At 43.0% G+C, this 24,062-nt stretch overlaps 1 protein-coding gene across 4 annotated transcripts in view; it reads left to right on the forward strand.

Annotated features, from left to right (window-relative positions):
* Nucleotides 1–4,321: 4,321 nt before the first annotated feature.
* LOC133512678 (IQ motif and SEC7 domain-containing protein 1-like) overlaps nt 4,322–24,062 on the forward strand; it is a 143,197-nt gene continuing 123,456 nt past the window's right edge. For 2 of the 4 annotated variants that reach the window (XM_061842516.1, XM_061842519.1), the window contains exon 1: nt 4,327–4,993. In XM_061842516.1, the coding sequence (XP_061698500.1) occupies nt 4,731–4,993 (263 nt within the window). In that variant the 5' untranslated portion in view covers nt 4,327–4,730. Of the gene's footprint in view, nt 4,994–24,062 lie in introns of all 4 variants that reach the window. The other 2 variants (XM_061842543.1, XM_061842551.1) reach the window with 2 other exon arrangements.

Below are 24,062 nucleotides of genomic sequence, written 5' to 3' on the forward strand. Positions count from 1 at the left end.
GTCTTCCTTTTTTACAGGCAGAGAAGCAGAGAGTTGCGGGCGTCAGCCAAGGACACTTTAAGCTAATAAGACTTTGAGTGACACTTTCTTCTTTGAATGGATGGATGGATGATAAAGGCCAGGGGCAATGTTCCCTCTAAGCTGCGCAACTGCGCATTGGCGCACTTGCTGCACAGTGAACTACAGCCTGAAATCTTTTTTTAAACACACCAGGACACTGCCTCTCACAAAGAGCTGTTGCTTGGCCACACCGGGCCACACACTCTACTTCCTAGTTTACCTGACACCGCCCCCCTCCATTTTAAAGGTGTACACTCAAAATTACAAACAAAGATCTGTTCTGAAGCCAAAGTAGAAAGTGCAGGATGAGATGGTGTGTAATGTTAAAATTCCACCTTTGCACAGCCTGATTGAGAATGAAAGCACAGACGATACATTGTCCAAAAACCTAAATGTGTATTTTAAATATAGGAGGCAACATAACACTAACCCTAAAACTGGGAGCATCATTCAGCTTTCAACATGCTTTGCGAAAGATATTCTGCAAGCAATAATTCAGTTTTACATCAAGAAAAACAGACGGGGATATCATTGTGCATTGAAAAAAAAAATGAAACAAAGTTGAAAGCGACATTTTAAATTTATAGTCAATAGTTCGCTTGGTATTTGTATTGTAATGTTTTTTTTTTTTTGACATTTTCAGTGTAAGTTTGGAAAAATACAATATTATTCTTAAAAATGATCTGATGGGAATGTAATCTGAACCTTTTAATGAGCCACGCAACTTCAATGGATGACGCTGATTGACCACAGTGCGTACGTCTGATGTTGCTCACAGTGGTCAAAGGGGGCGCTCACGGCATTTGTGTCAAAAATTAGAGGGAACATTGGCCAGGGGTGTCCACATTTTGTCCTCGGGGGGGCACATAAATGCAACTGATGGGAGGAAAGGGCCACCGTGACATTCTTTTTCTGCCCATGGAGCAATTCCCGGTATGTTGTAGCATCGGCAAAGTTGACGGCTTCCCGACTCGCATCAGGGCTCCACTTGTAAATAGTTCCAATTTGATTAAATGTCTTCCATAAAAATGAAGGTCTGCGTAAATATCAGAACCTTTTAAGTGTGGCGCCTGTTGATTGTGCGGTTGTGACCTCAGCAAAGACGAAAGGCGCAGGGACTTTGAAGTCCGGGAGTCTGCGTGTGGGCTGCTTGGGCCTGACTTATAACCGATGGCGGCTTTTGTGTGACTGCGCATTCCGGCTGGGGTCACGGCAATGAAGTGACTGAAGTAAATCAGCAACTGTGTCGTTCATCCTTGACCACGTACGAGGACGTTACAATATGTTAGCGTGGAAAAACCGCTGCGTCACACATTTCTGTGGAAGGGGGTGAGACCAATTGATTTTTTTTTCAGCAGGGGCGCAGCTCAGCATGGCACATGAATGGATTCCCCCCCCCCCCCCTGCATTGAGCAGAAGCCTGATCACATAGCTACGGTTCGATCGCGACCCCCGCCTGTGTGGAGTTAGCATGTCCTCCCCGTGCCTGCTTGGGTTTCCTCTGGGCACTCCTGTTTCCTCCCACATCCCAAAAACATGCAACATTAATTGGACACTCTAAATTGCCCCAAGGTGTGATTGTGAGTGCGGCCGTTTGTCTCCATGTGGCCTGCGATTGGTCGGCAACCAGTTCAGGGTGTGCCCCGCCTCCTGCCCGTTGACGGCTGGGATAGGTTCCAGCACTCCCTGTGACCCTTGTGAGGATAAGCGGCGGAGAAAATGGATGGATGGGTTTACTTCATTAGTATCATGGAATGTTGTTTTAGTTCTTGTGCATCTTTTCATAAAATTGCAACAACAACAACAAAAAACATCCCATTTGTCACCCTTGCAAGAAGTCCAACTTGACCACGGGCGATGTTAAAAGTTATTTTTAGTATAATGCCTGAAAAATGGACATGAGGCCGTTAATTGCCCCCTGGGCTGTAGTTTGGACACCCCTGATCCAGGCACTCTGAAGCGAGTTGGAACGGAACATTTGTTGTGTGTTTGTGTGTGCTGTTTTTCTCTTATCTGAAAGAACAAATAAAAGTGTTTTTTTTTTTGTGTGTGCAAGGTTGACATCCCCCAACATCCAGACTATTGGCTAAAATAAACCCCACGACCGCTGTCCCGTAAGGCTTCGGAACACAAGACCACTCGGACACAGTCTTGACAGCTGCTGAAGTATGAAAAGTGTGCATGTCGAGGCCACACGTGAGGGAGGGAAAAACGGGATCATATTGTGGCACGTATAAAAGGCCTTTGAAGCTTTTTTAAAACTCCTGATGGTGCACGTCTGACATTCTGCTGCCTCGCCATCTTAAAAAGGTCTCCGCTCTCTCCAAAAGCTTTACGTCTCAGTTCTTTATTATAAATGATCCTGTTATTTGAAGCCCACAGCCTTTCTTCCTCTTTTTTTGGGGGGGGCTTTGAAGCTTTTGATTTGTCAAAAGTCCAAGATGATACAAACAAGACACTCTTTAAATCACTTCTATGTCATAAAAGACATGCCGCATATGCAAAACAGATTGGGGCTTATTTAAATTTTCAGGATACAAATTCAAAAACATGACTTTCCTGGCACACAGATCTCATTATCGCCTGTCAAATATTTTTTATTTCAAGGGCCACGACATAAAGCTATATTTCCCGGCTGCAGAAGATGGAATTAAAAATCTTCCCAATCAAATTTGGCTCTGCCGTGCAGCCATTTGCGATCAACAATCCCAGCGGGAGGTTGACACTCTGCACGCAGGCTTTGCTCTCACTTGACGCACACGTGCTGACACGTTACTGTATGCCAATCACTGAATGCTGCCTATTTTACATAGAAACATACGATTTTCAAACGTCACATTCATAACTGAAAAATGCACCTTTCCGATGGCGATCTTAAGCTGCGGCCCCCTTAGCCACGTTCCACAAGCTTACAAAATGGAGATTGAACACAACATGTTTGATGTCGAATCTCTATCGCGTATTCCAGATAATATTGCGGTATGTTTTTTTTTCACAAATGCGTCAGACTAGTCCAAGAGAGTTCTATGGAGACGTCTCAACTATTTCACGCAAGGATACGTACACGGAATTGAGTTTTTGGACAGAGCAATGTCAGAGTTATTGGGAAATGTTGGCGATCGATGCAATAAAGTTTGACGGCTCACAAACTTCATATTGAAATCCAACTGGAAAAAATAGTGGAATCGTACTGCGCATGTAAAGCAGGGTGAGTACTTTTTACTTGGAAAGATCACGAGTAATATCATCGTAGTCTTTATTCGTGAGGGGGTTGTATTCATTTGACTTGGCTCGTAATTGAACCCAGTGCTCTGTCTTAAAAGTCCGATGTGATACGAATAGGCAAATAGACATTTCTCTTGCATGACATTGCGAATTTACATATCACTAACCCGACTCTTCGGCATAAAACATGACACACGTCATTCAACGGGTCAGTGATTAACAAAGTGAAAGTTGTTCTGCAATGTATAAAGCACTGACAATAAATTCAATCAAACTCAGAGAAGTTACTTCTCCATCACTTACCTTCGAACGTACAGCCTTGTGTTGTTGATATAGTCCATATTTAGTTGTGCTTGCGCTCTTCCGCGAGCCTTAATCCATCGTGGACAGTTCGTCAACTGTGTTTTAGGCTTTGGAAAATGAATCAAGCGGGCCCCTTGTAACCTAGCCAGATATCTTTCATCAAAATTGCACGTTCCCCAAGCGCATCTGAGGACAATTTTTTTCGTAATATTAACTTTTCCAAGCGCACACTACTGACAACTGGGATTGCTTGTGGGACAACAATGGCGGCAGGGCCGTGTCAAGTCAGTGCGGCTATCTGATTGGCTATTATCGACAGGTCGCAAAGGGCCATTAGGGACTGTTGTAGTTTTAGCGGGGCATTTAAACTAGCAAATGCTGATTCAGCAGATTTTACAGTGTATCAGTTCAACCACAAAAGAAAATATTACAGATAAAACTTCATCGGCAAACTCATCTCGCAATTCCTAATCTTTGCCTCCCTGTCTTTTCGCTGCTGATTTGTATTAGATAGATAGATAGATAGATAGATAGATAGATAGATAGATAGATAGATAGATAGATAGATAGATAGATAGATAGATAGATAGATAGATAGATAGATAGATAGATAGATAGATAGATAGATAGATAGATATAGATAGATAGATAGATAGATTTAGATGAGAGTGCATATTAGTGCGTCGCATGGGATGTGGGTCACGGTGTAATCTGCCCTGAGCCATAATGCGCTCAACGCGACCTGCTGTCAGATTCATAAAACTTGTAAACTCCGCCCACTCGACAGCCGGCGTCTGTTTACAGAAAGTCGCGGCGGCGGCGGCGTGGGAGCGAACATGTCAGCCTCCGGCAGCTCGGTGACAGCGTCCGTGTGAAAGCCGTCACACGTGTCTGCGCTCGCTCTTTGTGACGTCGACGCTCTCGTACGTGACCGGCGGCCGACTGCTCGGCGTCCGGGAAGGCACAGAAGAAAAGCCCGTCTTCGGAATTCCGCTGTCACCGGCAATGGCGAGGCGCAAAAGGCGCAACAACCCGCCCGAGCATCGCGCTTGAAGCCCCCCCCACCCCCCCCCCCCCCCTCATCCCCCTGTGCCTGGAGCGTCGCTCAACCCCACGCGAGCCGCTTCCTGCGCCACGACGACATGGACAGCCCGGCCACCGAGAACCCCGGCAGGGCTGCGGAGTATTTACAGGAGCTCAACAAGATCATCGAGACGCAGCAAGAGTTGCTGGAGAGGCAGCGGGCGCGGATCGAGGAGCTGGAGCGGCAAGTGTGCGACTTGTGCGAGGAGAACGGCAGCCTGAAGGAACGCTTCCAGCGGCACCTGGCGAGCTGCCGGCTGGTGCAGGGCGCCGACGGTCCGCACTCACTCGGGGCCATCCAGGAGCAGATCGCGCCTGACAAGTAAGCCTTAAGCCTGAAGTTGGCCCTCGGTGCGAAACATGGGAGCCGAACAACCCACCCGCGTTTGTGTGCTGGGCACGGGCAAAAACTTTTTGTTTCGTATTTTGGATTGGAACAGGCAGGGGCGTATCTAGAGACCTCGGTGGTCCCGGGCGACTCAGCCCTCTCTATATACAAAAAACAGGACGATGGATCGGGGAAATACATCTTTTTCTTGAATAATTGATATGTCAAATAACTTTTATTACCAACTTTAAATGCAGGGTATTAAAATAAAACCTGAAATGATCAGAATGATAAAACCGCAGCCGAGTTAAGCAAGAGTGTAAGAGTTGCCAACAGCTTTTGGTCAATAGCAGAAGTGTGGCGCTTGCAGGTCGTGGCTTGCACACCTGTTTCGCACCTCCAAAGACCTTCACATGTCTATTTCCATTGAAATCAGCGCCAGTCCGGATCGCCTCACCTGGCACCTGTTCTTGTCGTTGCAGTGTTGGTATTCAGCTATGTGTCGTTGATATGGATCAATATCAGCTGTCTCTCGGGGGCACAAACTAGCCACCGGTCAGGAACAGCTTGTAACGAGACCTCTGCGGCGGACTATGGACACATAGTCTTTGTGGAGTTCAAAGCACCGCTGTTGTTTTGTCACTGATATCACAGTTGACTCTTGTGGACCCCTTCATCTTGGGGCCCTTTGTGAAACAGTGTACCCAAAAGCTCATGTAATGTATACCCTATTTTAATAGTGTTTTGAGAAGAGCCGAGGTTCCAGGCGGCGGAGGCCGTTAGCCCCAGATGCCGAAGCTAGGCTAAAGACCTCCACCGCCACCGAAGGCAGGCCACGAGCTCCGGCGGCAGGCCGTGAGCTGAGCTTCAATGTCCGGGGAGGCCTTTAGCCGAGCTTTCAGGCGGTGGAGGCCGTTAACCCTGGACGCCCTCTGAAAACTCGGCTCGGGGCCCGACGCCGGAGGTCGCTCGTCAGACTCCGCGTCATTCCCGTCTGAAGAACCATCCGCGGCTGCTGGCCTGGAGCTCCCAGGGAGCTTTGTTTACGCACTCATGTCGCGTGGGCCTCCGAGTAGTCAGACACCGCGTCATTCCGTCTGAAGAACCACCCGAATATTCAACATTAAATGCAGCCACAGGTTGAAATCTGTATGAAAGTATTTCTCTGTTTTCCCGATCAACCGATACTGCTATTTCTTCATCAGATGAGGATAAATCCGATAAATCAGTGCTGTGCACAATGTAATCGAGATTTTGGAACAGCACGGTACACGTGAAATACGCCCACGTACGTCATGTGACTCGCGAAAATGGCAGCTCCCCTGAAAATTGGTAATTGTCGACAGTAGACAAGTAGAAATAGCAGATCAGTTCATTTATCCACTCGCCATGTTCCACATGGCCGCTGACATTCTGAATGACACGGGATGCATGTTACGGCCTAGAACTAAGAGCAAAATCCGATTCATCAGGTTGCATCATTTGAAACATTGGCAATAAATGGCATAAGATCCAGGAGAGGTCCCAAAAGTATTTCACATGCATGGTCAGCCACATTAATCTATGATATATGGAACGCAAAGGCTGCAACCTCAGGGGGGAAGAGAAGCATTCTCGGCTAAGATTTGTTACGTAACCGGCAGGGCATTAGAAGAGTGCAAATCTCTGCCAAGGTCCATGTAAGAGCCTCACAGACGCTAATGAAATTATCCTGAAATGACCACAAAACGCAGCAGGCACGCATACTCCGACCCAACTACTTTTATAAATAGCGCCGTGTCGACCCGGGCAGCAATCGACGTGACTAAAAGTGATCGATAGGTCCAGTGGTTTCGCAGTTCATATGAATATTATTGTAATTGGTAATGCATTCATTTTCTACGCCGCTTGCGCTCATCAGCACTTGTCCCGGTTGACTGTGGATGGGAGGCGGGTTACACCGTGGACTAAAGTTTGACCAGTTTTGTGCTCGGGTGCCATGTGGTTACCCATTTTATATACTACCAGCATGCACCTAACTTTTGTCTTATCGCTATCAATATTCCTAAACCAACACTAATATTTACCCAATATACAATTATATATTTTATACATGGCTTTCTATACAGTTTTTGTGCACTGTACTTGGTTTGAATAAACTTGGATGCGTCATCACAGCCAACAGTGAAGTACTGTATCTCTAGTAGGAATTATTATTATTGGACTTTATGCCAATTTGATATATTATTTTATTGGCATTATAAAGCGATCTGCCGGTTAGCGTTAATATCATAATTCGCCGATTGATCGGCTCCACAAATTTAATCAAATGCGACCGGATACGCTCGTTACTCGATTGCGGTATTATGAGAAGAAAATTGAGGGAAAAAATGTATTGGTGGTCCCCGGTGCTCAGGACAGGAGAGGACGTTCGTGTAAGGCAGGGGTGTCAAACTCGTTTTTATCATGGGCCACGTTGTAGTTCCGGTTTCTGTCAGAGGGCCATTATGATTTAAAACCACGAAAATCTTTAATTGACCCATCATATTTACACATTAAATTTATCAACTAGTTTTGGAATCAGAAATCAGAGGTAATTGGTTTTTCGACTATTGTTGTAACACAAAAATGCTTGCAATATCTCAACGTCGTCATTTATGATGTGAGAGTTTGAAATTTTGGTTCAAATTTGAACAAAAATCATGGAAGTTGATACACATGATTTGCCTTCGCGGTCCAGATCTGCCCCCCCCGGGCCTTGTGTTTGACACCTGTGGTGTAAATGAACAGGTCACTTAAATAGACACATTGCTCCATCTTGTGATCATATCAGTGATCGACTATCAGGTTTTTTTTTTTTTTTTAACTCTGTGATCAGCCCTAAAAATCTTGATCCCGTAAAGCCGTAAAGAAACAATTAGCCTCGCTTAGTTTCAGTATCAAAACAATAATTTCTAAGTTTCTTTCTCAAAATTCTTCGAAATTTTTATTTTGACTACCGTATCTATGCAGGTGACACACAAAAGTGTATCCAGATGACTACAGTTCAATTGAGGATTTGTGCCACTAAATCAGATAAATAACCGGATGTGCCAAAATTTCCTTCAACTAAATCGCAACAAAACAGATACAATTGTTTTTGGCAATAAAGGAAACAGAATTGCTGTTAGTAAACACCTGGACTATCTATCTTTAAAAACCAAAGACCAGGTCCGAAACCTTGGTGTTCTGATTGATTCCGACTTGACTTTCAACAATCATATCAAATCAACAGCAAAAACTGCCTTCTACCATCTGAAGACCATATCTAGAATGGAGTCTTGTATGTGTCAAGCAGAACAGGAAAAGCTCATCCATGCTTTTATCTCAAGTAGGCTTGACTATTGTAATGGTCTTCTGACAGGATTCCCCAAAAAAGAGTATTAAACAGCTGCAGCTCATTCAGAATACTGCAGCTCGCATTCTGACCAAAGCAAAGCGGTCAGAGCATATAACTCCAATCCTAAAGTCCTTGCGTTGGGTTCCAGTCAGCTTTAGAACAGATTTTAAAGTTCTGCTACTGGTCTATAAATAACTAAATGATTTAGGTCCTGAATACATGAAAGAAATGCTTACGGAATACTGACCCAGTAGAGCTCTGAGATCGATTGACTCGGGGTCAAACAGTGGAGCGCAAAGTCCAAAGCAAACACGGTGAAGCAGCATTTAGCTGTTATGCTGCACACAAATGGAATAAGTTGCCTACAGAGGTGAGGTCAGGCCCACGTGCGAATTTTTTTTTTCTATCCAGGTTGAAAACTTATGCTTTTTAGAATATATCCACGTTTTGATCATATTCCTTGCACTGTATTGCGGTTTTAACTGTCTTTTTAAAAATAGTTTGTTTGTCATTTTTATCGTTTTTATCCCCTTTTACATATTTTATCTCTTTGTTTTCAAATGGCTTTAATCATGTAAAGCACATTGAGTTACCTCGTGTATGAAATGCGCGATACAGAAAAAATTAGCTTTGCTTTGCTTTCGGTTTTGTCAGGAAAGCAATTGTCACCGCTGTCCGGTTGAATCCGCTTTCAGCCTCACTCTTGCAGAAGTCTTTAGCATTCAGACATTGGACTTCTCTTTTCACAGTCCTCTGGGTCATGTGATTGTGCCTTGACCTTTGCGGCTGGTATCGTGAAGGCCCGTGGCACCGAATCCATCCCATTGACGAATGGACAATATGTCTTTGCCAGCTGATGATACCGGGAGATAATTTAACTCTAACCTTTAGTGCCGTGGTTCCCGACCGGTCGGAGTGGCACATTGGCGTACCGTGAGAGCGCTTCTGGTGTGCTACTGGAAGTTATCACATTTCACTTAAATGGTCATATTATTATTTACAACAAATAATTTAGCTTTGTTCACTCTTCTATAGCAACGGCATATAAAGACAAAGAACAAATATATGCTCTTCTATTAGATTATTTTCGTTTGGTGGTGTGCCATGAGCTTTTTCAAATGGAAGATAAGAGCCTTGGCTGAACCTCTTTAATTGATCAATTTTTTTAAATATAGATTAGTTTTTGGACAGAATGGAGTTTTGTGTCTACCGGTCACACTGTTTGAACGCTAATGCGGCCGAGCTCTGGGAGAGAGAGGTTATCAAAGGGACTGATTCTTTCAGTGAACTTGATCAAATATGAACGCCGTAAATAATGTTGAGTGTGGTTAATAGAAGATACATGACTTAAATGCTTTTTATATGTGGTGAGCTGTGTAAGGATTGCAGTGCTTGCAAAAGGACTATTCAGAGAGAGAGACAAGAGAAATGTTATTCAGATCAGGAGTGAAATTATGTAAAAACCAAATTCCGATGAAGTTGTGACGCTGTGTTCAACATAAAAACAGAATACAATGATTTGCAAATCATGTTCAATCTATATTTAATTGAATACACTACTCGGACATTTAATGTTCAAAGTAATAAACTTTGTTCTTTTTAGCAAATAATTATTAACTTTGAATTTTATGGCTGCAACACGTTCCAAAAAAGCTGGGACGGGGTCATGTTTACCACTGTTGCATCATCTTTTATTTATACTTCAGTAAATATTTGAGAACTGAGGACACTCATTTTTAAGCTTTGTAGGTGGAATTCTTTCCCATTCTTGCTGGATGTACAACTTCAGCCGTTCAACAGTCCAGCGTCTCTGTTGTCATATTTTACGCTTCATAATGCGTCACACGCAGGCAGCCCAGTCTAGTATCCGCACTCTTTTTACTAGGATGCCACGTTGTTGTAACGTCTGGTTTGGCATGGTGTTGGTGAAATACAGTAACAGTGATGTCCATGAAAAAGACGTTGCTTGGATGGCAGCATATGTTTCTCCAAAACCTCAATGTACCTATCGGCTGTAATGGTGCCTCACATATGTGTAAGTTGTTCATGCTATTGGCTCTAGCACAGCCCCATACCATCACAGATACTAGCTTTTGAACTTTGCGTCCATAACAGTCCGGATGGTTGTTTTCATCTTTGGGCCAGAGGACACGACATCTACAATTTCCCAAAACTATTTGAAATGTGGACTTGTCAGACCACAGAACAATTTCTCACCTTGCATCAGTCCCTCTTGAGATGAGCTCAGAACCAGAGAAGCCGGGAACGTTTTTGGGTGTTGGTGATAAACGACTTTTGCTTTACATAGTAGAGTTTTTAATTTTGCATTTACGGATGTAGTATTGAGCTGTATTTACTGACATTGGTTTTCGGAAGTGTTCCTCAGCCGATGTGGTGATATACATCACACATTGATGTCTGTTTTTGGTCTAGTTCCGCCTGAGGGATCGAGGTCACGAGTATTAGTTTTCGGCCTTGCCACTTGCGTGCAGTGATTTCTCCAAATTCTCTGAACCTTTTGATGGAGATGATGAATTCCCCAAATTCCTTGGAACACTTGTTAACAAAGCGGCGAACATCGCCCCATTTGCTTGTGAATGGAGGGAAGCTCCTTTTATGACCAGTCATGGCCCCCACCTGTTCTCAGTTAGCCTGTTCACATGTGGAATGTTGCAAACAGGTGTTTGATAAGCTTTCCTCAACTTTCTCAGTCTTTTTTTGCTACCCCCTCTGAGCTATTTTGGTACATGTTGCAGCTATTAAATTCAAAGTTAATAATTATTTGATGAAAACAATAAATCTTTATTATTTTGAACATTAAATATCTTGTCTTTGTAGTGTATACAATTAAATATAGGTTGAACATTATTTGCAAAAACGTTTATTCTGTTTTTATTTACCGCAATGTCCCAACTTCACTGGAATTGGGTTTATACATGCAGGCATTTCAAGCATTATGATGTCTGAAGTGTTTTCCATTACTCACCTTTCAAAACCCAAAGTGGAAATAAAGGCCTTTTGTAAAAAAAGTCATTAATCTCGGAATAGTGGTACATTTTGGTACATTAGTTCAATGCCTTTCAATCCAATAAGTAAATCAGTCAATAAGGCTGTAATTTCTGTACCATAATTAAAAGGATCGGAGATGGATATCCTGACTTAGAATTGAGGCTATTCGGTATTAGGGGTAGCTAAATCTACTTCCCCCCTATAAATCCGTCGAATTAACATATTATATCAGATTTCTCCTCCTCGGGATGAGTGTACCCATGGATCCTCCTTTGTTGATCCTGAAGGGAGAATTAGACATGATCTATCTTTCTGTGAGGCTTAGAAATGTGAGCTCAAGAAGGGTGTTTTAGTTGATAAAACGGTGATCTCAGTAGTGTGCAAGTGATCCTTTAAAACTCAAATTGAGGATGTAGTACTACAGTTGAAGCCAGAAATTTACCTAAACTGTGCAAAAATACACTTTTCATTTTTTTTTGTATCTGTCTGAAGTCGAATCAGACTCAATCGCTCCTGTTTCAGGTCAGTCACAATCACCAAAATTATTTCATTTTGTTCGATACCACAAAAATGAGCGAGAGAATTTCCCTGGTGAATTGCATGTTATTTTCTTTGAGGTAAAACATTTGCACACATTTCCTTCGTATCGAGTCGCATTTCCTTTTGAATTAGATGACTTGGGTCAAATGTTTTGGCTAACCTTCCACAAGCTTTTGGCTATGCTCTCCTGGAATCTTGGCCCATTCCTCCTGACAGAACTGGTGTAACTGGGTCACATTTGTCGGTTTGTTGGTTTCTCGCAGACAACTTTTCAGATCTGCTCACAAATTTTCAATAGGATTCAGATCAGTTCTTTGTGATGGCCTCTCCAAGACATTGACTTTGTTATCCTCAAGCCACTTTTAAACCATTTTGGCAGTTTGCTTAGGGTCGTTGGCCATTTGGAAGTCCCGTTTCCGCCCAAGTTTTCGCTTACTGGCTGATGTCTTGAAACGCTGCCTTCACATCTCCGCGTAATGAATGTTCTTTCTTCAGCGGGCCGTCTATTTTATGAAGGGCTTCAGTTCCCGCTGCAGGCAAACAGCCCCACAACCTGATGCTGCCACCGCCATGCTTCACAGTTGCCATGGTGTTCTCAGGTCTACAAGCTTCCCTCTTTTTGCTCCAGATGGAACGTTGGTCATTATGGCCAAACGGCTCCACTTTAGTTTCACCAGACCACAGGAAATGTCTCGAGAAGTTAAGATCTTTGTCTTGGTGTTTTGTTTATTTTTTTGCAAACTGTAATCTTTTTAATATATATATATATATATATATATATTTCTTTGGGAGTAATAGCTTCATTATTGGTGAGTGGCCTTTCAGCCCATGTCGGCGCATGAGCCATTTCACTACACTTTCTCACCATCTTCATCCAGCCTCTTCACAAGGGCTTTAGCTTTTATTCTCGTATTGACCTGTACATTTTGGACCAAAACCCATTCATCTCTGGAACACAGAGCCCGTCTCCTTCCTGAGTAGTGTGATGGCTGGACATTCCCCTGATGTCTATACTTCTGTATAATTGTTTAAACCGACGAACGTGGCAACCTTCAAACATCTGGAAATTGCACCCAAGGATGGGGCAGACTTGTGGAGCTCCATAATGCTTTCTTTGAATTCCTGGCTGATTTCTTTTGATTTTTTTTTTTTCCAATTATTTTAAACAAGGAAGCAGGGTGTTAGAGGTGTGGCCTCAAATACATCCCCAGCTGTGATGTCAATTAACTCACATGTTGACTTATCAGGAACTTCCAAACTCATCACCACGTCATCTGGGCTGCCCCATGTTCTTTCAAGATAGCACTTTTTGTGTATGTAAATTTGTGACCTCCAAGAAAATATGAAATTCTCTAAGAAATGTTCTCTCTCTTATTATTGTGGCATTTAACAAAAATAATTTTAGTGATCCTGACCTGAAACGAGAGGGTTAATCTGATTTGACTTGAGACAGTGAGAGAGAAGCACGTTTTATTTAAAAATCTCGCTTCAGCTGTGTTCCATTGTGTCGTATCCCCAACTCCAGATGACCTCACACTAGTTACATCAACGTTCATTTTGTGGCATCATCACTGGCATTATTCTTCATATTGTCTGTAGAAATCCATTCTGTCAATCTGCACAAGGAGGATGTTATGGTGAATCAAGTGCAATTGGCTTTTTGGGGGGGAAGAAGTTTGGCTTTATTCCAGATATTACAGAAAATGGGAAAAACCCAGAAGAGTTATTTAATATTTTGAGTATGGTTGGAGCAGTTGAAATGACATCTAGTCGTGCATGTAGATCTTGCGTGTGTCATCTTGATTGTCTTTATTTTACATCATAGAAATAGGGTAAATCTGCAACAGTGTAAGCACGGTGGGGCAACTGGTTAAAGCATTTGCCTCACAGTTCTGAAGACAGGGGTCCAAATCCCCGCCCCGCCTGTGCGGAGTTTGCATGTTCTCCCTATGCATGCGTGGGTTTTCTCTGGGTACCCCGGTTTCTTCCCACATCCCAAAAAACATGCATTAAGACTCTTAAATTGCCCGTGGGTGTGATTATGAGTGCAATTGTATTCGGTTTCTATGTGCCAGGGTCGTCATGAAATATTTAAATTCCCAGGTATTGCTCTACCCAGAGGGGGGCACGGTGCATGGACTGATTAAACGGTCTGTCTCACAGTTCTGAGGACTGGGGTTCAAATCCTGACCCACCTGTGTGGAGTTTGCATCTTCTCCAAGTGCACAATTGGGTGGCCTACGGGCACTTATGTTTCCTCCCACACCCCAAAAACATGCAATAATTAGAGACTATAAATTGCCTGTAGGTGTGATTGTGAGTCCGAATCCTTGCTTTTTTCTATGTGCCCTGCGATTGGCTGGCAACCACTTCAGGGTGTACCCCGCCTCCTGCCGATGACAGCTGGGATAGGCGACAACACTCTCGCGACCCCTTTGAGGATAAGTGGCTCAGAAAATGGATGGATGTATCAGTGTAGATTCATTTTATGCCAGAGAGAGAGAGAGAGAGAGAGACAGAGAGAGAGAGAGAGAGAGAGAGAGAGAGAGAGAGAGAGAGAGAGAGAATGATGGTTTACCATGGAAGTGAAAGGGGTGCCAGACAGTCAATGTGGTGCACCTACTGTAAAGAACGCTGTGTGACTTCACCGTGCCGTATCATATAAATCACAATTGATATTTTTTAAATGATGAAAAATTGAATTTTGCAATTTAGATGTTATTAAAAGGTACAAGTACATCACACTTACATCCTTTCTTGACTGTACAGTATGCACAAGACATAGCAGAGCTACAGTGGGGCAAAAAGTATTTAGCCACCCTCTTATTGTGCAAGTTCTCCCACTTTAAATGATGAAAGACGGCCTGTGATTTTCATCAAAGGTCCAACCCTTGTGAGCATAAGCAGCTTGGAAAATGGATGGTTATACTTCACGTCAGAGACTAAATGAGGGGGGGGGAAAATCCAGAAAAGCAAATTAAAATTTCAAAAAAGCAAATCATTGGAAAATAGCGATTTGATCATTGTAAAGTTTCATCTCAATACTTTATTATATACCATTTTTTGCCAGTAACAGAGGTCAAACATTTTCTGTAGGTCTTTTCACACACTGTTGCTGGTATTTTGGCCCACCCCTCCATGGAGATCTCCTCTAAAGCAGTGATGATTTGGGGCTGTTGCCAGTCAAGACAGACTTTCACCTTTTTCCAAAGACTTTCTATGGGGTTGATATCTGGAGACTGGCTAGTCCACTCCGGAACCTTAAAATGCTTCTTTCAAAGCCAATCCTTCGATCCTTGGGCGGTATGTTCGGCATCATTGGCATCCTGAAAGACTCAGCCACGTTTCATATTCAGTGCCCCTGCCGATGGAAGGAGGTTTTCACACGAGCTCCACTAATTTTTGTTCATTTACACAAATCAGTCGTGCTGGTCCGTTTGGAGAAGAACAAACCCAAAGCATGATGTTTCCACCCCCCATGCTTCATGATGTTCTTTGGATCCAACTCGTCATTCTTCCTCCCTCAAACAGGACAAGTTGAGTTTTACCAAAATGTTCTGCTTTGGTTAAAAACTACCAGTCTTCTTCTTGATCATCCAAATGCCCTTTAGCAAACTTCAGATGGGCCTGGGGATGTACAGCCGTCAGCAGAGGGACACATCTGGCAGTGTAGTGTGTTACTGATGGTAGCCTTCATTACTTTGGTCCTAGCTCTCTGCAGGTCATTCACTAGGTTCTTCCCCCCATGTGGTTCTGGGATTTTTTTTTTTCCACTATTTTTGTGACCATTTTAATCATTTTGGTTACAGTGGTGTTGTATGTCTTCAATTTTCACTTCCATTTTTTTCATATTTTTTTTCCCCCACACTTGACTTCCTAACACCAAGCTGCTTATCTATTGCAGATTTAGTCTTCCCAGCCTGGTGCCGGTCTACAATTTTGCTTCTGGTGTCCTTCGACAGCTTCTGGTCTCGACCGTAGTGGAGCTTAGAGTATGACTGTTTGGGGTTGTGGACGATATCTTTTTATACTGATGAGTTTAAACAGTTGGCATTAATGCAGCTAATGAACGAAGGGCAGATGAGGCTCTTTAAGAAAAATTTATAAGGTCTTGTTTATCATTGACCACATACTTATTTTCCACCATAATTTGCTAATACATTTCTTAAAAATCAACGTGAATCATTCCATGTTTTTTTTCTCAATTTTGTCTTTCAAAGGTATCTATGACGAAAATTCCAGGCCTTTTGTGTTTTTAAGTAGGAGAACCTGCACAATTGGTGACTGACGAAATGTATATATATTTTTTTCCCTATTATACATGTCTGAGAGCAGAGCCTCAACTGAGTGACTTTCTACTGAAAAAAGTGTTCTAATAGCCCCTGTTAGGTATAGAGCCACTCAGGAACTGCAAAATAATTTGCATAATGGCTTAGCATTACCAAAAACTGCAAAGGTACACATAAGAACCTCTGCAACAACATGACGCGAAATCTGGGTGTGAATAAAATTTGACGAATGAGGCATTACCTGTACATTGCTCATCTTCTTGATGTCCTCTTTGTAGTTCCTTGAGCTAGCACAATAAATCTATATTTAAGTCAGTCAACTGTATTACGTGGTACTGAATTTACTAATAATTTGCCAGTAATTTTAATGAACAGAAGAAAGTTATAAACACTTTTGGCTTCTTGCAGTGCTGAGAAACATTTGTTGGCAATTGTTGGATTCTAATGCAGCTTTTCCCACCTTTTCCATTTGGTTATTGATTAAAGTAAGTAATCAGGGTAATGGAAATCAATGTTTCGTCAAATATGGGTCATTATGAATATTCTTTGGTAAGCAGTGAATGGCCACATGGTAAGAAATTTGTTTATTTTGATTGAGAATGCTGACCCAATTGAAGATCGTAATAGGGTTAAATCATGAAATGTCAAGAGTCCCAGTCCTCATGGTTTAGTTTGCTTCCAGTAATATATTGGGCTGAGTCCCGGGTAAGTACTGGAATGAATCTACTGTAATGCTACCCCCACTGTTCTAGGCTATCATTGCTGTCTTGTACCCTCAAGATGTGATAAGTGTAGTCCAATTAGAAAATTCTGCTTTCCTGACTTACAGTGAAGAAAACAAGTTGGTGAAAGCAGCTTGGTGAAAACAGATCCACTGTTGGAGCAATCATTAGAAAATGGAAGAAGCTAAACACGACGGTCAATCTTAATTGGAGTGGAGCCCCATGCAAGATATCACCTCGTGGGGTCTCAATGATCCTTAGAAAGGTGAGGAGTCAGCCCAAGATGATGCGACAGGACTTGATCAATGACCTGACAAGAGGAGGGACCACCGTTTCCAAGGCTACTGTTACCAATACACTAAGACATCAACGATGCATGGCATGGAAGGTTCCCCTGCTTAAACCAGCGCATGTCAAGGCCTGTTTTAAGTTTGCCAATGACTATTTGGATGATACAGGGGAGTAATGGGAGAATGTGGTCAGATGAGGCCAAAATGGAACTTTTTGGTCATAATTCCACAACCATGTTTGGATGAAGATGAATGATGAGTTCCATCCCAAGAACACCATCCCTATTGTGAAGCATGGGGTTGGTAGCATCATCTTTTTGGGGGTGTTTTTCCTGTATATGGGACAGGACAACTGCACTGTATTACGGAGAGGATGACCGTGGCCATGTGTTGTGAGATTTTGGGGAACAACCTCTTTCCCTCAGTCAGAGTCTTGAAGATGGGTCATGGCTGGGTCTTTCAACATGACAATGACCCGAAGCACACTGCCAGGAAAACCAAGGAGTGGCTCCGTAAGAGGCGTATCAAGGTTCTGGCATCGCCGAGCCAGTCTCCAGACCTAAACCCAATAGCAAATCTTTGGAGGGAGCTGAAACTCCGTGTTTCTCAGCGACAGCCCAGAAACCCGTCTGATCTAGACAAGATCTGTGTGGAGGAGTGGGGCAAAATCCCTCCTGCAGTGTGTGCAAACCTGGTGGACAATTACAGGAAACGTTTGACCTCTGTTAATTGCAAACAAAGGCTACTGTACCAAATATTAACATTGGTTTTCTCAGATGTTCAAATACTTATTTGCATCTATATCACACAAATAACTCGTCATACATTGTGGATTTTTTTTTTTAGATGATCTCTCTCACAGTGGACATGTACCTACGATGAAAATATCAGACCCCTCCATGATTTATAAGTGGGAGAACTTGCAATATAGCACGGTGTTCAAATACTTTTCTTCTTAACTGTATAGCTACAGCCGTGTTATACCCAGGTCAGAAATCCAATTCCCACGCCCATCAGGTTTCCTGATATTCGAGTGCCTTGTCAGCCCTGGTCTGATATAATTTCTGCTGACCCTATGCAGGTTTTTACTGTTAATGGTGTTTGTTTTAAGTAACCTTCTACTCCTGTTCATGGCACGACCGGCGCTCACTCTGGGATAAGCTGCCAGGCAACGCTAGATAGGCCTGCACATTCCTGCTCTAAACATCAGTGATAAATATCATTTTGTCACAGTCTGCCACCCCCACATGTGGTCCGTTGTGTCGCATTCTCTGTAAAGTGATCGCAGGTCACAAATGAATCGGTGGGGACTCCATTTGTTTTGATGAATGTTTGTTGTTTTGCATGATGCAGCGGAGGACGCTGCTTTAATCAGAATTGCATGACAACATTCAGATGCCGTCCTCTGGGATTTAGAGTGGAGTGGTGTCTGAAAATACTTTGATTTCTTATCGCAATGCTGCTGCATCCACCTTTTTATGCACGTTTCGCATTCAGACCTTTTCCCAGGCCCGGTAAGACAGCCGGGTGAAAATATTTGGAGTGCGAATATGGTTGCTTGGCCAGTGATGAGGAGCTGTTACACTTTCACTTTGCTCTAATTTTTTAAAAAAATATTACAATTATTTACATACATCTTTTCTGTTTTCTTCTTTTGCTTCATCTCAAATTGAGTTGGTGATGATGATGTCATGGCCGCAAATAATGACACTGTAATGTACATGTAATAATTTTTTTCATTAAAGATTTAATAATTTTTTGAGCACGGGTCCAAAAGTGACAGTGCTTGACAGTGCTCTCACTGTATTAATTTGATCAAGAAAATATGTTTATCATTGTGGTTGTATGGAGTGGTGTTGGACTGTCCTGCATCGCAATGAGCCTTCGTGCCTTTGACCAAGCTGCCGTCTTTCCAGCTAGCCAGCTAGCTACTTACTCTGCTGGCTAGCTAGCTGGCTCTCGTCTGCTTTTACGCTGCGTTGGATACATTTTCTCAAATCCATTCTGCCGTGGGCCCCCCTCCAGCGATGGCTCCTTTCCAACTTTGTTTGTGTCGCTGCCATGAATAGCCATGCAGCTACTAGGAAGTAGGCTAATGGATGCCTCCTTTTTTTTTTTTTTAAAGTATATATGGTGGGGCAACAGTTGAAGCTTGTCAAGTAAAGTAATTATTATATTGTCCTTTGAGTCATTGTAATTCAAATTTGAAAATTTGGATTCTGTATTTTTGTTTTTTAAGTTTTTATGGGCCAAGTTGGACTTGGGAATTGATACGACTTGACTGACTCGTTCATAGCTCTTGCGTCCAATGTTGTTTTGAGTAGAAAAACCGTGCACAGAGGACTTGTGCTACAGCAAGGGTCAGCATAGATGTCGCTAAACCTCCATAGCTGTTGTTTGTAATGATTCTTCTTTTGACTGCAAACTAGTCGAGACTGAATCAACAACGCCTCTTATGGTTGCAGTGCACTTCGTATTACAGAACTTCATGGTGGAATTGATACATACAAACTATTGTCAGTTCCATAAATATTGGGACATATACACAATCGTATTTTTGGCTCTAAACACAGACAGAATGCATTTGAAACAAAATGAGGATGATGTACTTGTAAACTCCAGATCTTCAGCTTTAGTTTATGTGACTCAAGTGAATGGTGTATACAGAAAAATTGTACTTTGTGTTGGGTTGCACATGAGTCAAATGTGCTAAAGTGATGTAATTTTACACTCCTTTCCTTGAAAATGATCATATTTGTTAGTTTAATGCATTTTAACCATGTGCAGTCTGTGTCCATGCAGTATTTGAATGTATCCAATTCTAAGAATATTTTTTTGTCAGTGGAGCAACACAACAGTTTGTAAATGTGTTCCCTCACTTTTTAAGGGGCCCAAATGTAAATCAAACCTCAATTAAATTTTCACATATTGATACTTGGTTGCAAATAATTTGCTGTCAATTACAGTCAATTATAGTCTGAAGTCTATCCATGGTGAGGCTCGGTCAGGCCTCTACTGCAAATGTGTTCAGTTCCTGCTTGTTCTTGGGACATTTTCCCTTCAGTTTTGTCTTCAGCAAATGAAATCCATACCCTGTCAGATTCACATCAGGTAATCCCCTTGGCCTTGGCATAACATTTGCTTTTCGTGTCTTGAAAACATGTTTGCTTTTTCAGTATGCTTCGGGTCATTGTCCAACTGCACCGTGAAGCACCATCTAATATGTTCTGAAGCTGTTGGTTGATAAAGCGCAGATATTATTTCAGAATTCATCTCGATGCTTTTGTCAGCACCTAACAACATCAATGTATAATAGGAACCAGTTCCATTGGCAGCCGTAAAGGCCCACCTGGGGTGTCCCATGACCTGTTGCCCCTTAAAAGTGGGAGGAACATTTTCAATCTTGTATTTTTGCTGTTCCTGCATCAATAGCCATCACCACCAATTGTTTATGATGCTCTCGCTTCTGTATTTTTCTGTTATGGTCTGCCATACAATTTGTGCTGTGACTATAAAAGCAGTTAGAAAAATATGATTACAACAACCAATGTGTGAAGCTGTAATAAATACCTATGATCCAACATTCATCATGAATAATATGTGGCGTATAGAATTGGATCCAAATTTTCCATATCCAGCATGAACTTGTTATATTGTACTTTTTGTTTTTTTTCTTACAGTCTCTGTATCTTGGCTTCTGTAGCGTAATTTGCTACCCAAGCAGAAAGTTAAGACTCCAGTTCGGTGGGATTTCATGTAGTTCAGACAAAGCCAGGTAACCCCTGCAGTGTGTTTTGGTGCCCCAAGGCAGTGAAGAGGATCATAACGGAGAAGGATGTTTCTCGTGTCCGGCAGCACCTTCTCTTTTAGCTCGTGATGTGCTGAACAATCAGAGCGTCAAACCATATTTACGAGCCCATGAACTGCCTCTTGCCACAGAAGCCTCGTTAAATGAAATATTCTTGCTAGATTAATGTCTACTCTGGGATCATTTGCATTCAGGCTCTACCAATAAATCTCAAGCAATGGCCAAAGACAATTTTCAACTTGCACTCCCAAACAACTGCAGGCATCCTGCGTCTATACTGCTGTGCTCATCCTCCTGACCTCTTCCTTTTCAAATCAAGCCTATTAAGAGGTCATCTGGTGGGTGTTCATTGATATGACCAGTTGTCCCGCCAGAGAGGATGGTTGTGATTTTAAACCCCCTCTAAGTTCTGTAAAGGTAAAGCGCACCACACTGAGGGAGGCTAGTAGGGATGCCAATGACCTCACATTAGTTGATCCCACCGTACACACTGTATTGTAGTCTTTGTGTAACGTCTAATGAGCATGACGGGAAGAAGACGACTGTGTCAGTTGTTTTGGTACCTTGGAAACTGTGAGTCTTGGCTTCCGTCCCCTTGTTTCCACTGCATAGTGTTTTCTTTGCAGTTGCTCTGCTCATGATATCCTTTTCTAACTTTTTTTTTTTTTTTTTAACGAGCCAAAGTAGGACAGAATTCACTTTATCTGAGACACGGCCAGGGTATCTTAGCTCAAAGGTGAACTAGGTTTTATTTCTTTGTCAAAACAGATTAATTTCAAAATAGAGGGAGTCAAAAGTGTCTGATCACTGACTATGGACTGTTTTAAGCGCCTCATTTCCCTGTGTCTGTATTTGTGTACCCTGTCACAAACTGGTGACCAGTCCGAGGTAGAGGTGTGAACAGTCACTGGTCTCACAATTCAGGTATGATCATCATGTCTATGATTCAATATCACCATGGATCACATTAATTTTCTGTACTATGGGATACGATATGGACCAGCTCTACACCCTCGGCAGAATCCTCGATGGTGCATGGGAGTTCGCTCAACCAGTCTACATGTGTTTTGTGGACTTGGAGAAGGCGTTTGACCGTGTCCCTCGAGGAGTGTCGGGAGTATGTGGTACCGAACCCCCTGATATGAGCCGTTTGGTTCCCGTACAACCGCTGTCAGAGTTTGGTCCGCATTGCCGGCAACAAGTCGGACTCATTTCCAGTGAGAGTTGGATTCCGCCAAGGCTGCCCTTTGTCACCGATTTTGTTGTCATAACTTTTATGGACAGAATCTCTTGGCGCAGCCGAGGCGTAGAGTGTGTTTGGATTGGTGGCCTCAGCATCGCATTTCTGCTCTTTGCAGATGATGTGGTTCTGTTGGCTTCATCAAGCCGTGATCTCCAGCTCTCACTGGAGCGGTTCGCAGCTGAGTGTGAAGTGGCTGGGATGAGAATCAGCGCCTCCAAATCTGAGACCATGGTCCTCAGTCGGAAAAGGGTGCTGTGCCCTCTCCGGGTCAGGGATGAGATCCTGCCCCAAGTGGAGGATTTCAAGTATCTTGGGGTCTTGTTCATGAGTGAGGGAAGAATGAAGCAGGAGGTCGACAGATGGATTGGTGCAGTGCCTGCAGTGATGCGGACTTTGTATCGGTCCGTTGTGGTAAAGAGGGGAGCTAAGTCAAAAGACGAAGCTCTGAATTTACCAGTCGATCTACGTTCCTACCCTCACCTGTGGGAATGAGCTGTGGGTCATGACCGAAAGAACAAGATCCCAAATAGAAGCGGCTGAAATGAGTTTCCTCCGCAGGGTGTCCAGGCTCTCCCTTAGAGATAGGGCGAGAAGCTCGGTTATCCGGGAGGGGCTAAGTGTTGAGCCGTTGCTCCTCCGCATTGAGAGGAGCCAGATGAGGTGACTGGAGCATCTGATTCGGATGCCTCTCGGACGCCTCCCTGGTGAGGTGTTCCGGGCATGTCCCACCGGAAAGAGATCCCGGGGATGACCCAGGACACGCTGGAGAGATTGTTTCTCGATTGGCTTGGGAACGCCTCAGTATCCCTCCGGAAGAGCTGGAAGAAATGGCTCGGGAAAGGGAAGTCTGCGTTTCCTTCCTGAAGATACTTCCACCGCAACCCGACCTGCAGAAGTGGTGGAAAATGGATGGATGGGGGGGGATACAATGAAGCTTCATTTTACTACGTATAGTAAACCAAAAATTTTACCATGACATGAAATCACAAGAGTGGTAGAGGCTTACCCTTTGCTTATTGTCAACACAGTCAAGTTTAAAAAACAAAACATCAGGTTCTGGCGTTAAGCCTGTTTGTGTGGTGGGCCTCGTTGAGCCAAGTTGGGGTGGCCCTGTCAGAACTCTTACTGATTGATCCTCTACATGTGCCCTGTGATTGCCTGGCGACCAATTCACGGTTTACCCCATCTCTCGCTCACAGTTAGCTGGGATAGGTTCCAGCATGCCCCTGACCCTAGTGAGGATCTGCAGTGTGGAAAATGGATGGATGGATGGATGGATAAAGTATTATTTAAGTTCTTTTTAGAAGTTATAACTACAAATGCATTCATGGCGAAAACTCTGCTAACCTGACTAAAATCGAGGCATTGCAATTGCACAAATTAAAAATAATCCTTTAAACAATAAATCAACTCCAAAATTATTATAATATTTACTAAGCATTGACATTCCAATGAGTCTGGCGTCTTGATGTTGTGCACAATATCCATATATAGTTGGGGGCGCTCTCATTAGTGTTCTATACTGCCGATACCAGTACCAATAATCAATGAGTGATATCTCCCCATCACTGCCAATACTGATCAGAATACTGATCTTTGATGGTCAAGTGTGTTAAAACACAGAAGGAATTTTCCTCCGGCAGTCGGTACTGTATGAACAGTGTCAATTGTGCAAAGGGAGCAGTTAAAAGTGACGAATCGTGCGCTCTACAAAATATAAAAGATAAAATATATATATATGTTACTAATACCAATACTGATTGGACCAGCTATTTGATAAAAGAAGGTTGACTGAGAGCAAATG

The sequence above is a fragment of the Syngnathoides biaculeatus genome, chromosome 2 (assembly GCF_019802595.1).
Source record: "Syngnathoides biaculeatus isolate LvHL_M chromosome 2, ASM1980259v1, whole genome shotgun sequence".
Taxonomy (NCBI): Eukaryota; Metazoa; Chordata; class Actinopteri; order Syngnathiformes; family Syngnathidae; genus Syngnathoides; species Syngnathoides biaculeatus.